The 14605-nt window shown below is 36.4% G+C and overlaps 1 protein-coding gene and 1 long non-coding RNA gene across 5 annotated transcripts in view; one reads left to right on the top strand and one right to left on the bottom strand.

The window, feature by feature from the left end:
* LOC128248617 (uncharacterized) overlaps positions 1-2062 on the top strand; it is a 17932-nt gene extending 15870 nt beyond the window's left edge. The window contains exon 3 of the long non-coding RNA XR_008264803.1: positions 1676-2062. This is a non-coding gene — a long non-coding RNA (uncharacterized LOC128248617). The remainder of the gene's footprint in view (positions 1-1675) is intronic.
* The window catches only part of LOC106883597 (sorting nexin-16), a 114280-nt gene that overhangs the window by 49118 nt on the left and 50557 nt on the right, over positions 1-14605 (bottom strand). For all 4 annotated transcript variants that reach the window (XM_052970290.1, XM_052970286.1, XM_052970285.1 and 1 more), the window contains exon 2: positions 8792-9182. In XM_052970290.1, coding sequence (XP_052826250.1) covers positions 8792-9182 — 391 coding nt within the window. The remainder of the gene's footprint in view (positions 1-8791; positions 9183-14605) is intronic.

Here is a 14605-nt window from a genome sequence, read left to right as displayed (position 1 = left end):
TGAAGGCTGGAGGGTATATCAGCCGAAACATGTTAACAACAAACAAGATGAGGACAAATATCCATCAAATGTAAATAATGTAAATAATAATAATCCTTTCTATTATAAGCACAAGGTCTGAAATTTGGGGGGAATGGGGACTAGTCAATTACATCGACCCCAGTTTCAATTGGTACTTAATTCATTAGTCCTGAAAGGATGAAAGGCAAAACTGACCTCAGAGGAATTTGAACTCAGAATATGAAGACAGACGAAATGCACCTAAGCATTTTGCCCAGCGTGCTAACGACCTTGCCAGCTCACCACCTTAATAATAATGATGATGATGACAAAGATAATTTTATCAGCTTGCAAACAATGTGAAACAGTGAAAAGAAATATTTATTCACATAAAAATTTAAGGAAACGACAAGAAAATTTAGATGAAAAAATGAGATTTAATCAATTTATAAGAGTACAGAAGAGAAAATTAAGAACAGATGCTGTTCTTTCTTCAAAAGGAAAAATGCTTCTCAAACTCAATATTAACAACAAACAAGTATATTTGAAGGAGAGAGAAAAATATTTTTTTAAATGTCTGACAAAAGATAACTCTCTTTAGATTAAACTTCAAAGACTGTACTGGATGTTTAAAAAAACCTCCAATCTATATGTTATTTATTTAGAAGTCCTAACTGCTTCAAATGACTTAGTTTGAGAGATAAGGGAATAGATATTATTTTTTTTTCTTTCATCTCTCTCTCTCTCTCTCTCTCTCTCTCTCTCTCTCTCTCTCTCTCTCTCTCTCTCTCTTGAATGGCCAAGTAGTTTTGATGAAGTAGCCTCTACAAGCTTAAATTAATACTAACTTTTTAATTAAGCACAAAATTACAAATTTATAAAGGTGCAAGATATCCATGCTTTTCTGGGGGTTATCAGGAGTTAAAATAACAATGAAATGGTTTCATTCAGGATCATAATCTCGATTATGGACCTGACACATTAAGTGCAGAAAGTAAACATTTATAAGAGAGAAGAATGAGATTGTGTGATATTTATGCCTTTCTCAAAATATTGGCAGTATAAATATATTGATGTGATTAGACGGAATTACAATAAGGTCACAAACAACTCAAAAGTAGACTGGTTAAGATCCTTATGGCTGCTTTTATTGTTCAACCTAAGTCAGTCTTGGTCAAGCAGGCATATCATCATCATCGTCATCATCATTTAATGTCCGCTTTCCATGCTGGCATGGGTTGGACAGTTTGACAGGAGCGGGCTAGGTAGAAGACTGCACCATGCTTCACTGTCTATTTTGGCATAGTTTTTATGGCTGGATGCCCTTCCTAACACCAACCACTCCACAGAATGGACTGAGTGTTTTTTATGTGGCACCAGTACAGATGAGGTCAGTTTTTCCATGGTTTTATACAGTTGGATGCCCTTCCAAATGCCAATCACTTTACAATGTGGACTGGGTGTTTTTTACATGGCATCAGCACTGGCAGGGTCACCAAGTAACTTGCAAGATAAAAATCCTTTGAGAGGGGATGGGGTATTGGGGGAGGTGATCTTGTGTCAGATGATGAAAGGTTGGAGTGTGACAGAAAAACAGAAACATGTCTTATTGTAGAGGAGAAAGAATTCCATTCAAGACCATTTCATTATTTATTTATTTATTTATTTATTTCAGACAAGTGCGTCTAGGACTACATTATCCAAGAAGAACAAAAGGTAAATTTTACCTCAGTAGGATATGAACTCAGAATGTAAAGAAACATAACTAAACATCACAAGCATTTTGTCTGCCACTCAAATAAATATATCAATCTTCTACCCTCGGATCAATCAGTTCTGACATTGAGCGTTCCAGTTGTTCATTCAAGAGAAATACCTACTGATTGGAGGCCAAGTGTTCCTCTGACACATGTACACCGAAAGTAAGATGGAATCCAGATTTTATAGTGTGTGACAATTTTGACCTTTTGAAATACAAATCCAGTCAATGCAACAGGTTTCCATAGTTTCCTTCTACCCAATTTCCCTTACAAAGCTTGGGTTGGCCCAAAACTATATCAAAAGAAACTTGTTCAATATGTCACACAGTGAGATCAAAAGTGGAACCTCATAATTGCAAAGCAAACTTCTTAATCACCCAGCATGCCTGTGTCCATACACCTATGACAGCACAGGTACTGTGTCAACAAGCATCTCCAAACATATACAGTGAGGTGGCTATTTTGACAAAGGAAAATACAAGCTACACAGTAGGAAGATGAATAGAAGATATGATAAGATAAAGACAATGGTATTTCACTGATATGAATGCCTTATCTGTTTCATTAACCTCACAAGTAGAGATCAAAGTGTATGAAGAAACTACATTTACACTACACAAACACACAGAATTAAACAATAAGTATATAGACAATTTGAAGTATATAGACATTTGAAGCAAGTATATAAACGCATTTTCCACTGTTCAAAGCAGTGCTGGAACTCTTGCGAAGTGATGCCTTTTAATGCCTCTGTTGTTTTTCTCTTCACTTCTTCCACATATGCAAATTCCACAGTACTAGCTTTCATCATCAGTTATGACCTTCGAAAAATGGTCCAGATCAACTTCCAGCTGTTCTTTCAGTTCACGAAACGCATTCAGTTGTGACTACCTTTGATCTTTTGTAAGCAGGCGAGGCACAAATTTTGCTGCAACACTTTGCATTCAGAATTCCTCACTCAAAATTTGTTGGCAGGAGCTCCGGGACACACCAGTCATATCAACAAATCTGTCAAGTGTTCAGTGATGGTCCTCAGTTCATGAATTTTCATGATGTTTTCATTTGTTTGGTAGGTCAACAGACGTCCTGAACAAGGTTGGTCCTCAAGCGACAAGTGACCATTTCTAAAGCGTGAAAACTATTTGTAAGCTTTGCAGTGTCCTTGTAAGCTGTTTGAAGCATGACAACTGTTTCAGCCCCCATTTTCCCCAGCAGAAAACAGAATTTCATGGAAGCATGCTGTTCCTTCATTTCAGCCATTGCAAAAATTGATGAACATGGGAGAAGCACTGCACCACGTGGTACAACTTCACTCGATGATGTTGATCAGCATACTGATGCCTGAGGGTCACGTCAAGTGGCTTCTAGTGGCAGAGGCCTGAACTACAATGGGCTTGTCCCACAGAGAACATTTCCAGCTACTTTTGGGTACCCCTTCATATGTCTATTTTAAATAGTGACTACTCCACAATAGAAAACAATAATTACAGAATTGTTGCCTATGTGCAAAGCTGAATATACAGAGAGAAAAAAAGGCATCCCAAATATACTTTTGGTATTTGCTTAATCATTTAGGAAGATAAGAAAGGAAATATCTAAATCTTTTAATTTGGTAGAATCATTTTTAAAAATATGATTTAGAGTCTGCATGAGATTTAAAATAGCCAAACATAATCAAACTGCTTTGTTTTAAATTAAACTGAAGAAACCACACACACACGCACACATATATCTATAAATATAATTGTGACTATTAGGCAGCCATTTTCAGGTGCCTGTAAATAAACACTGAGACTCAACACACTTCACCTGATACTCTATATTCTCAGTACATGTAAATATGTAAACAGTTTTCTATGATGTGAAAGGAGGAACAAATTTTAAGTAAATATATGACTAAAATACAGACAAAATGAATTGAAAGATAAATAGATAGGAAAATATATGCGACAGTAGATAGTACTAATGAAGAGGGAAGAAGAAGAGAACAAAGAGACAAGAAAAAAAAAAACATAACCATGACAGAAGTGAATAACAAAAGCTAATATCATTTAAAAAGAACAATGGAAAGCAGAAGTAGTAGTGCCAAACAAGATGCCTTGAAGTAATTCAGTTATAATCTTTACATTCTGAGTTTATGTCTCAGCAAGACTGACTTTCCAAAATCTGTGAGACCTTGATAATATATAACAGCGAGTACATAACAACCTAACATCTTTCTACAGCACTAAAATACAATCACTACACATATGAGGGGGTGCTGAAAAGTTCTTGGCTTTCGGTAAAAGAAAATACAGGAGGATCAGTTAATTACGATTTTATTCAACATATTCCCCTCTCTGATTCACACACTTATTGCAGTGGCCCTTCAGTTTTTCTAAGCCCTGTAAGAGAACTAAGAAGATCAGGCCTCCAACCAGGCCTTTCACAACACCCTTATAGCTAGGAACTTTTCAGCATCCCCTTGTACCAAGGAAATGATCATGTAACACAACACCCCTCTTACACAAAACTCAATACAAGCTTAAACCCTCAAGCTTTATCCAAATGCTAAACCTCACAATCTCTGATAATCTCTAATGGTAACTACACACATAACATTCATAAAACTGAATCCCAAAGACAAGGCTTCTTCTTCAAAACAAGAAAAAATACCTCAGTATTTCCAGTTACTGGCCCTCTACAAAGTACAAGAGTGGCCCACATTAGAATACTACTGACAGATCAGGGACAGTATTTCACACACACACACACACACACACACACACACACACACAGCTAGACTGCATCATTCTTGTCCAGAATCACAGCTCTCTGTGTTCTTGTTCACATCTTCCCTATAAGCATCAGCCTAAAGAAGTTCTAAATAACAAAACAAGATTGCTATTGAAAAGCTAAATTGACCTGGCAGGTTTTCAGCTCAAAGCAAAAGGGTTTCAATTACAGAATACTGCAAAGCATTATCTCTAATCTTTTAATTAACTCTAACCTTACATCATAAGATGATTGTCTTGCTGCTGGTTATGTTAACAAAGAGGAAAAACTTTTTGACAAGTCGCAAAACTAATAATGGCTTCAAATTTTAGCACAAGGCCAGCAAGTTTGATGGAGGAAAGGGTAAGGTGATTACATCAACTCTAGTGCTCAACTGATACTTATTTTATCAACCCCAAAAGGATGAAAGGCAGAGTCAACCTTGGTGGAATTTGAACCCAGAGCATAAAGATGGACAAAATGCTGCTAAGCATTTTGCCTGAAGTGCTAATGATTCTGCAAGCTCACAGCCTTACTCTCAAAACTAATAACAATACTTTATGGTCTTTTATTCTCTACTAGTTCATTCATTGGACTGATGCCATACTAGAGGGTACACCAACATATGTATGCTAGACAAAAAAGAACTAACAAAAGAATGTTAAAAAATAAGAGCACTAGTGCAAAAGAGCAACACATAAAAAAAAAAACATTCAATAACAGAAAATCCAAAACATTTTAAGTTTAACAACTATTCTTTAATTTAAGGGAACAATATTACTCTTTTACTCTTTTACTTGTTTCAGTCATTTGACTGTGGCCATGCTGGAGCACTGCCTTTAGTCGAGCAAATCGACCCCAGGACTTATTCTTTGGAAGCCTAGTACTTATTCTATCGGTCTCTTTTGCCGAACCGCTAAGTTACAGGGACGTAAACACACCAGCATCGCTTGTCAGGCGATGTTGGGGGACAAACACAGACACACAAACATATACACAAGCATACATATATATATATATACATATATACGACGGGCTTCTTTTCAGTTTCCATCTACCAAATTCACTCCCAAGGCTTTGGTTGGCCCAAGGCTATAGTAGAAGACACTTGCCAAAGGTGCTACGCAGTGGGACTGAACCCAGAACCATGTGGTTTGTAAGCAAGCTACTTACCACACAGCCACATTTCTTTCAATATTGTTCCAATAGTGAGGATATTAAATTATATTGTAGATTAAATTATATTATTTCACAACAATCACTTTACACTTCAGCTAAACGTTTAAAAGGAGATGACTAGATTGATATACATGTTAAATAAAACAAAATAAAATAAAACAAAACATTTATTTACCAATGCCAGTACATAAACTGTCAAAGAGCATACTTAAAAGAACATATATTTGATGTCTAAAAACCAAGAAATATCTCAAGCAGTCATTTCTGTAAGATATACTTTGCAAGAAATTCAGACAGTGCAATCCATCATCCTCCCTTCTCCACTCATCCCCACTAACATGTATATAACTTCTATATGTTTCTTTTGTAGATCCAATACTTGGAGCTATTTTAAGGATTTTTATCAAATCAATAGATGAAGCCAACCCCAAATTTGTGCAGTCTTCTCTTCTGAAAACTCAATTCCATTCTTATACAATAACAGAAACTTTCAACAATTCTTGACTCATTGTCATTATTGATGAATTCAAATTCTGTCACAGTCAACTTTGCCTTTCATCCTATTGAGGTCAATAAAATAAAGAACCAGTTGACAAACTCCACTCCCCCAAATTTCAGGCCCTGTACCTATATTAGAAGCCATTATTAATATTGATGAGAAACAACTGTTATTAAGGTCAGCATAAAAATCTATGTGGCAAAAATAATTAGCAGCATCAATTTGAAAATAAGCAGTAGGATATTACTAATGATGTAATGTCATTCAGTCTCTTGTAAAAGCACTCATTTGTCATTTTTCTTTTTGTCAGTTGGTGTTCCTTTGTTTGATATACATACCTTAGCTCACTATACTAGGGCACTGCTTTCAAGGGTATAGTTGATTTAATCAATCAGGGTACTTGTAAACTGCTACTCATTTTAACAACCCCAGAGGTATAAAGGCAAAGTTGACTTCAACCAGATTTGAACTCAAAGTGTAAATTAGCATCACTAAACACTGTAAGATATTGTCCACTAAATTACTAGTAATCTACTGCCATAGAAACAATTTAAAGTCAGAAGATGGAGTGGGGAAGAACATCTACTAAAAGGCACTTTGTCTGGCTCCCAACTATATTTCGACTATTCTAATAATAGCATTCTTCTTTGTAGTTTTGTTTGCATAACATTAACTGTGTCATGGAATTTGATATTAGTATCAAAAATGATGACAATACCATAAATTTGACAAGGATAATGCTAATTTATAATTCAATGAGATGTTCTCTGTGGATATAAAATTATTATATGATTTTTTAAAAATAATACATTATATCTGAAAAGGAAAAGAAAGAAATTTGTTTACAAAAAATAAAGGAAATAACATTTCCAATAGATTTTCTGCATGTCTAAGCAGATAAGGTCTTGATTTCTCAACTGGAGATATGCAGTTTTATATCCCATCAGTGGTAAGAGTATTATGTACCATTAACAAAACATCAAATATTTACACTATCACTTTCCAGCAAAGGAAACAAGAAGAAACATTGACTCTTAGTGCAAGGCACTGAATTTTCCAACTTCATTTAACTGACAGTAGACCAGGTAAGAACAGAAAAGGGAGCATTCCAGTTTGGTGGTCCTTGGAATGGGATATTTGGAATAGGATTTACAAAATGAAGAAATATAAAGAGCAGATTGCAACAGACAGCTTCTAATGAGGCTGAAATGCAACCAATAAGATTTCAAGTGCAGAGTCCAGTACAGAAACAGAAGAGGTACAGAGCCAAACTATCTTAAGTATAGGCCTGAAACTGAAGGTGTCTAAGGCAGAAGTAATTAGCTCACTGTTAATAGACATAAAATACAGTTCAATATCTATTTACTGTGTTTCTCAATCCCTTCACTTATACTCAACATCTAACCAGTTGACATCTACAAATTACAAACAGATTATAGCTTGAAAAAGAAACATCAAGAGGCCATGACATACTTGACTCAGGGTTGATCTTATTCCTGGTAGAATGTAACCTTAGATATCCACATTATTTCAATAAGCCATCAAGTGCTCAAAACCCTTCTGATAAAATTCTCTGGTCCTAAGAGGCAAACTATCTTTTATCTATTTGTCTATTTCATCATTCACAGTCCCCATTGCACCAACTATCATTGGCACAATCATCATCATCATCATCATCATCATCATTGTTTAACGTCCGCTTTCCATGCTAGCATGGGTTGGACGATTTGACTGAGGACTGGTGAAACCGGATGGCAACACCAGGCTCCAATCTAATTTGGCAGAGTTTCTACAGCTGGATGCCCTTCCTAACGCCAACTACTCAGAGTGTAGTGGGTGCTTTTACGTGTCACCCGCACGAAAATGGCCACGCTCGAAATGGTGTCTTTTATGTGCCACCCGCACAAGCCAGTCCAGGGGCACTGGCAACGATCTCGCTCGAAAATCCTACGGGAGCCAGTCAGGCGGTACTCGCAACGGCCACGCTCAAAATGGTGCATCTCATGTGCCACCCGCACAAGAGCCAGTCCAGGGGCACTGGTTTATGATTATTATTATTTAACATTTAATAGTTTCAAGCAAATTTCTATTGCATCACCTGCTACACTTCCATGTTACTGAGGTGTGTACTACATAGTGTGTGTGGGGGGGGGGATATAAACTCATCCCAGTATTATATTGCATGTTTGTTTTGTTAAGGGGTTTGGCTGCAGTCCTTTGTTGTATTCATATTGCATTGTGTGTTGTGCGTGTAATGCAAGTTGTGTTCTTCTGTTTAGTATCCAGCCTGTAGAGTACATGTTGTGAGGGTTGTTTATTTTATTGGATATTTGCTGTGTAAAGTAAGTTTTTGGATTGTTTTATTTGGGTTGTACTACTGAATTGATAGTGTCTTACATAGGATATGGGCTGTTCTTAGCAGGGCTATTTTTTGGATAGTGTATAGTGTTGAAGGTCTGGGTATAGTTTCTAATTATTATTATTATTACTATTATTATTTACATTCCATAAATCAAACAAATTAAAGTATTTAAACTTAAAGAAATGTTGAATCAGGAGACAAAAAGAGTACATTAAATAAGTGAAAATGTCAACTCACGGTAAATCTGGCACGTTGTTCCATAGTTTCATATCCGATAATTGGTACCTGTACTGGAATATTGGAATAAGCTGAAATATAAAATTCTCCATCATCGTTGTAAGAAATATTTCCCCTTTGTTTGTCCAAGGAATCTAAAGAACCCTGACTAACACTTCTACTGTTCTTAGTTCTTGTGGAACTTGGACTAACAGGGGTTGAAAAATCAATGTTCTTTGCATCATTGCTCAATTTGGAATCTTCCATGACTTCTTCTGCAGAATCTAAGTCTCCTTCAGCATATTGCACTTTGCTTCTATCTAGTAAATACACTTTGGAACTACAAGGTTTCACAACATTTATATTTTTATCCAGTCCAAATTCTTTCTCCATGCTTTGTTCTGGTGACACTCTGGAATAAAAGAGAAAAGAAAACTTGTAATTATGACAAGAATGAATGTTTCAGTAAGATAGTCAATATAAATATCGTGAGAAAAAAGGGAAAAAATGATATAAGGAGAAAGAATGATGTCGCATAATCTAAATGTTACTATTTCCAAAATACTTATCTCAGCCGAGATACTTGTTCTAAAAATTCCCCCTAGTCAAGGTGGTAGATGAAGTAATACTCCCAAGGTCCTTGATTTTCTCATAGCAGAAATAATAAGAAGCTTGGCTGAAGAGAGAAAAAGTGAAGAGAAAGAAAAATACTCCCTTCTACCCTCCTTCTACATTGGCATACACTTTAATCAGTCTTCCACACCAAAATAGACTTCTTTTTTTTTCTACATTCAGTTCAACTCTTTCATCTTAATGCGTCTCATTAACTTTTTTCTTTCATTTTTGTTGATTCACTTTGTCCTATGTTAATTCATTCAAGATATAGTGAGAAGACAAACCATGTGCTTAATTAGCTTGCATTAACTGAAATAAATAACATACAAAGATTTGAAGTTCTTCAAGAGGAGTGACTTAATTTGATAATGTGAAAACATATTTTGTAGAGAAACAACAGCAAAAACAATATGATATTGAATGGTCAAGTTTCAATGATAAAATTTTCAATATTCTCTGACAAAGGCCTACCTCTTGGCACTGCATTAACATCATCAGCAACTTTGAACAGAATTCCCAAAGTTGTCATAATGGGAATAATAGCATGCTAAGTTAACTGTAGAAGAATGGTAGGTTAACTATTAGCTGTAGTAGAAACTCTTTCTCTCTTCCACTACACCACAAGTATTCCAAGAACAGCAAAGTAAAGAACAAACAACAAAATAAGCCTGAATAGAATATAAGTAGGTATATCTGCATGTCTGTGTACAAATACATTCACACACACACACACATATAAACAATGAAAGATATGTAAGAGTGTAGCAAGTTGGTGATGGTGGTGGTGATGGAATTAATTATATAGTGTAGGTACTGTTGCTGTTTTAGCTGTTCTTGCTTTTCTGAAAATAGACATAAGAAACCAGATAAAAGGAGGAGGGAGGGAGGGAGAGAAGGAGGATGAACTTATTTAACTTATTAATACTTCCTGACTCCTTAGAAGTCCTGCGGTACTCATAGATATTAAACACACACACTTGTATATCTGTGTGACAGATTGACGTGAAATGTTAAATAGTTTTTTAGATCACTGTCTTTTTGTGTTTTGTTTGAACTTATTCAGTTACTAAAGCACAGTAATATTATTTTAGGCACAAGGTGGCAAGCTGGCAGAAACATTAGCACACCAGGCAAAATGCTTAGCAGCATTTCATTTGTCTTTACATTCTGAGTTCAAATTCCGCCCAGGTTAACTTTGCCTTTCATCCTTTTGGAGTCAATAAAATAAGCACCAGTTGAGTACTGGGGTTGATGTAAATGACTTACCCACTTCTCCGAAAATGATGGCCTTGTGCCAAAATTTGAAACTGATATTACACCAGGCATATGCATTAACACTTCAGTTTATATGAACTTCATTATACAATTCATCATCATCATCTTACCAAACAGAAAACCCAGTTTCCTTCTCTCCCACTTCACATCAATATTATTCATTCTCTAATCCAATAATGATGTCCAAGAATGTCACTGGTTGTATCAATGGTGATATTTGTGTTTAAACTAGAAATCTGCATTTGTCGTTATTACTACTATTGTTGTTTAAACATAGGTCAGCACTGATTCAAGAAGACCTATGACCAAAGATATTCCAGCTGCAAACATTCCAAACCATATTTGGTTTTTTTAGACAGTGTATCTAAAACTAACTTATCTAAACATGTCCTTCTGGTTCTTAAGACAATAGTATGTGATTTAAGGGAGATCTGACTGTCATTTCTAGTAGGTTAAAAAGCTCCCTTGTTGACTTCATACATTTTCTCATGTTGGTTCCAACAGTGGAGGTGCAATGGCCCAGTGGTTAGGGCAGCGAACTCATGGTCATAGGATCGCGGTTTTGATTCCCAGACCGGGCGTTGTGAGTGTTTATTGAGTGAAAACACCTAAAGCTCTACGAGGCTCCGACAGGGGATGGTGGCGAACCCTGCTGTACTCTTTCACCACAACTTTCTCTCATTCTTACTTCCTGTTTCTGTTGTGCCTGTAATTCAAAGGGTCAGCCTTGTCACACTGTGTCACGCTGAATATATCCCTGAGAACTACGTTAAGGGTACACGTGTCTGTGGAATGCTCAGCCACTTGCATGTTAATTTCACGAGCAGGCTGTTCCGTTGATCGGATCAACTGGAACCCTCGACATCATAAGCGATGGAGTAACAACAATAGTTCCAACAACCTCTCCATATCATTCACTCTAAGCAGAAGAACTCTCATTCATACAAAAAAAAACAGTTGCAATGAACAAAGAAGAAACTGTATGCAGCTTCAGGTGATATGCGAATATTTGCAACAAAGTGATGCTGATCAGCTTATGAACAAGAAAGTAGTAGCATTAGAGTATCATCTTCATTAACAGCTACATTGACCAAAATATATGATGAAAATAAATGGTGTTGCTAAAAAAGCTTTCTTTCTTATAAAGTCCACAGAGTAGTTGTGAAAGGATGGGTGGGGGCCAGGATGTGAATTCTTCTTTCTTGACTCCTTCAATATAACAGACTCCAAGAGAGAGAGAGTGGAGAAATAGCTGCAGTACTTGACAGATATTTTATTGATTCCAGGGAATAAAATGTCAAGTTAACCTTAGTAAGATTGAACTCAGTGCATAGGGAGCTGTAACAAATACCATGAGGCATTCTATCAGACACTTCTATCAGACGACAAACTGGCAGAAACGTTAGCATGCCGGGTGAAATGTTTAGCGGTATTTTATCTGTCTTTATGTTCTGAGTTCAAGTTCAAACAAGGTCAACTTTGCCTTTCATCCTTTTGGGGTCGATGAATTAAGTATCAGTTGTGTACTGGGGTTGATCTAATCGACTGACCTGCTCCCCCAAAATTTCGGGCCTTGTGCCAAGAGAAGAAAAGAATATTTTGAAGGCAGTGAGCTGGCAGAAACGATAGCACATCAGGCAAAATGCTTAGCGGTATTTCGTCTGTCTTTACGTTCTGAGTTCAAATTCCGCCGAGGTCGATTTTGCCTTTCATCCTTTCAGGGTTGATAAATTAAGTACCAGTTACGTACTGGGTCGATCTAATCGACTGACCTGCTCCCCAAAAATTTCAGGTCTTTTGCCTAGAGTAGAAAAGACACTCTAATTACCTACATATCACTTCCATGAAAATATCTCCCACAGGTTGGGATTGACAGAAGTCGAATCATAGATAAGTTGGTATGACTTGACCAAAAATAGTGCTAATAATATCAGCTATTAAGGGTTTAGAAGTTAAACATGATCTTAATACTCACAGACAAAACAATATATAATACAAAGGAAGAAAAGAATGTTATGCAGGCCATCTAAGCTAGAGATTGTAATGTCGACAATAATAATGATACTGGTTTCAAAATGTGACACAAGACCAGAAATTTCAGGGAAGGGGTTAAGTCAATTACATCGACCCCAGTGCTCAACTGGTACTTAATTCATTGGTCCTGAAAGGATGAAAGGCAAAGTCGACCTCAGAGAAATTTAAACTCAGAATGTAAAGACAGACGAAATGCCAATAAGCATTTTGCCTGGTGTGCTAACGACTCTGTCAGTTTGCTGCCTAACAATCGTACTGATATTGATGGTAATGTTGTTGGTGATGTTTTAGCCATTTGCTATACCTAGGTCAGTCCTAATCAAGAAGATCTACAATCGAAAGTGTTTCTTCTGTGAAGACCCCCATTTTTAGGTATGGAGTATGTAAGACTACATTATACAATGTCCCTTTTTTTTTCTTAAAGATAGGATAGTTGGGGATGCAATAACATTAATCATAGGTCTGCCAGCTTAGGTCTAACTATAGTCAGACAATTATGCTAATCATACAAACATGAAAGCAGTCTGTACCAACATGCATTGTAAGAAGTGATCTTAAAAAGATTTCTGATATTTCATATTTCTATAGATGCTCACATTGATCTTTTATTACCAGCAAGGATGTTGTAGTTGCTTAATTCCAAGCCAGCCTAGATAAAAGCCCTTATAAAAGCATGGTGGTGGTGATGGGGGTATGATGATATTGACAGTGGCAATGAAGATGTTGTTGGTGATATAATGGGGATAAGACAATGGCTATAAATAAATATTTTAAACATAAAACTGATTAAGCAAGGTCAACAAAATACATAAGGTAAATTATCAGTATATTCTAGTATGTAAAGTTGTAAACTTGGGGAGATATCAAGTTTACTCTATAAGAAAAAGAATTCTATTCTACAACAATGAATCTAAACTGAAAGTCACAACAGAACTCATTCATAGAGGACCCTGTACCAACATGTATTCAACTATGCAAGGGAAAAGTAACAATGTATTAATAGCAAAAATTACTGTGAAAAAAAAAGTGAAAATGCTTTCCAAATATTTAGCGCCAGTTTAATGACATTCAGCAGATAAAAGATAAATCTTCCCTGGATTGGATACAATTTATTACATGATTTTCCAAGTGATCTAGAACATATATCAGACAATTGGATGAACTGAAGCAATTTCTGAATAAGATTTCTTTCCAGGGTGATGAAATGCTTACAAGGGATTTGAACTCAAAACTGTTAAGTTGGTAGTTTGAGCATGAAAGGAATGCATGTTGGTACAGACCACCTTCACACATGAGTGATTAGTCCAACTGTTTAGCTATAATCAGATCTAATACAACAGACCTATGATTAAAAGTGTTCCAGCACTGACTGTCCCATCTTTTTCTCAGGTACAACTTATATCCAGGACTAAAACATCCAGTGCATCCTTCTTATTTCTTTTAAGTCAGCAAAGTATGATTTGAAGAAAGTTTAGCTGGTATTTCTAGCAGTTGAACAATTGTGTAAAGCAGTGTTTCTCAAAAATATTTTCTTTTTATCAATGAACCCCTTTGATTCCTATTTTACTTGGATAGACCCTCCTAGTCATTCAATGTTTAACAAAGGGGTACATAGCATCACATGATGTGGAAGACAACCGGAGGTTTCAACGGGACAACCTGCTGAGGGCCACTGACCAGATCTGTGGATGGTGCAAAGTCCTCTCTCGACCCAAGGTAACGTGGTGGTGGAAACAATGTTGTTTCACCATTAGGGAAAAGAAACAGGCTTGGAAGGAGAAGTTTCAGGATGAACGGTGGTAGCAGGGAATCGTATCTGACTGCCAAAAGGAAAACTATGAGACTGGTTTACTTAGCCAAGGGGGAAGCAGATAAGAAAAAAATTTGCCAATGTTCTGTGCCATGAGGACC

This window comes from Octopus bimaculoides, chromosome 1 (assembly GCF_001194135.2).
Source record: "Octopus bimaculoides isolate UCB-OBI-ISO-001 chromosome 1, ASM119413v2, whole genome shotgun sequence".
NCBI lineage: Eukaryota > Metazoa > Mollusca > Cephalopoda > Octopoda > Octopodidae > Octopus > Octopus bimaculoides.
The sequence above is the reverse complement of the archived record's forward strand: the minus strand, read 5'-3'. Positions and strand labels throughout refer to the sequence as shown.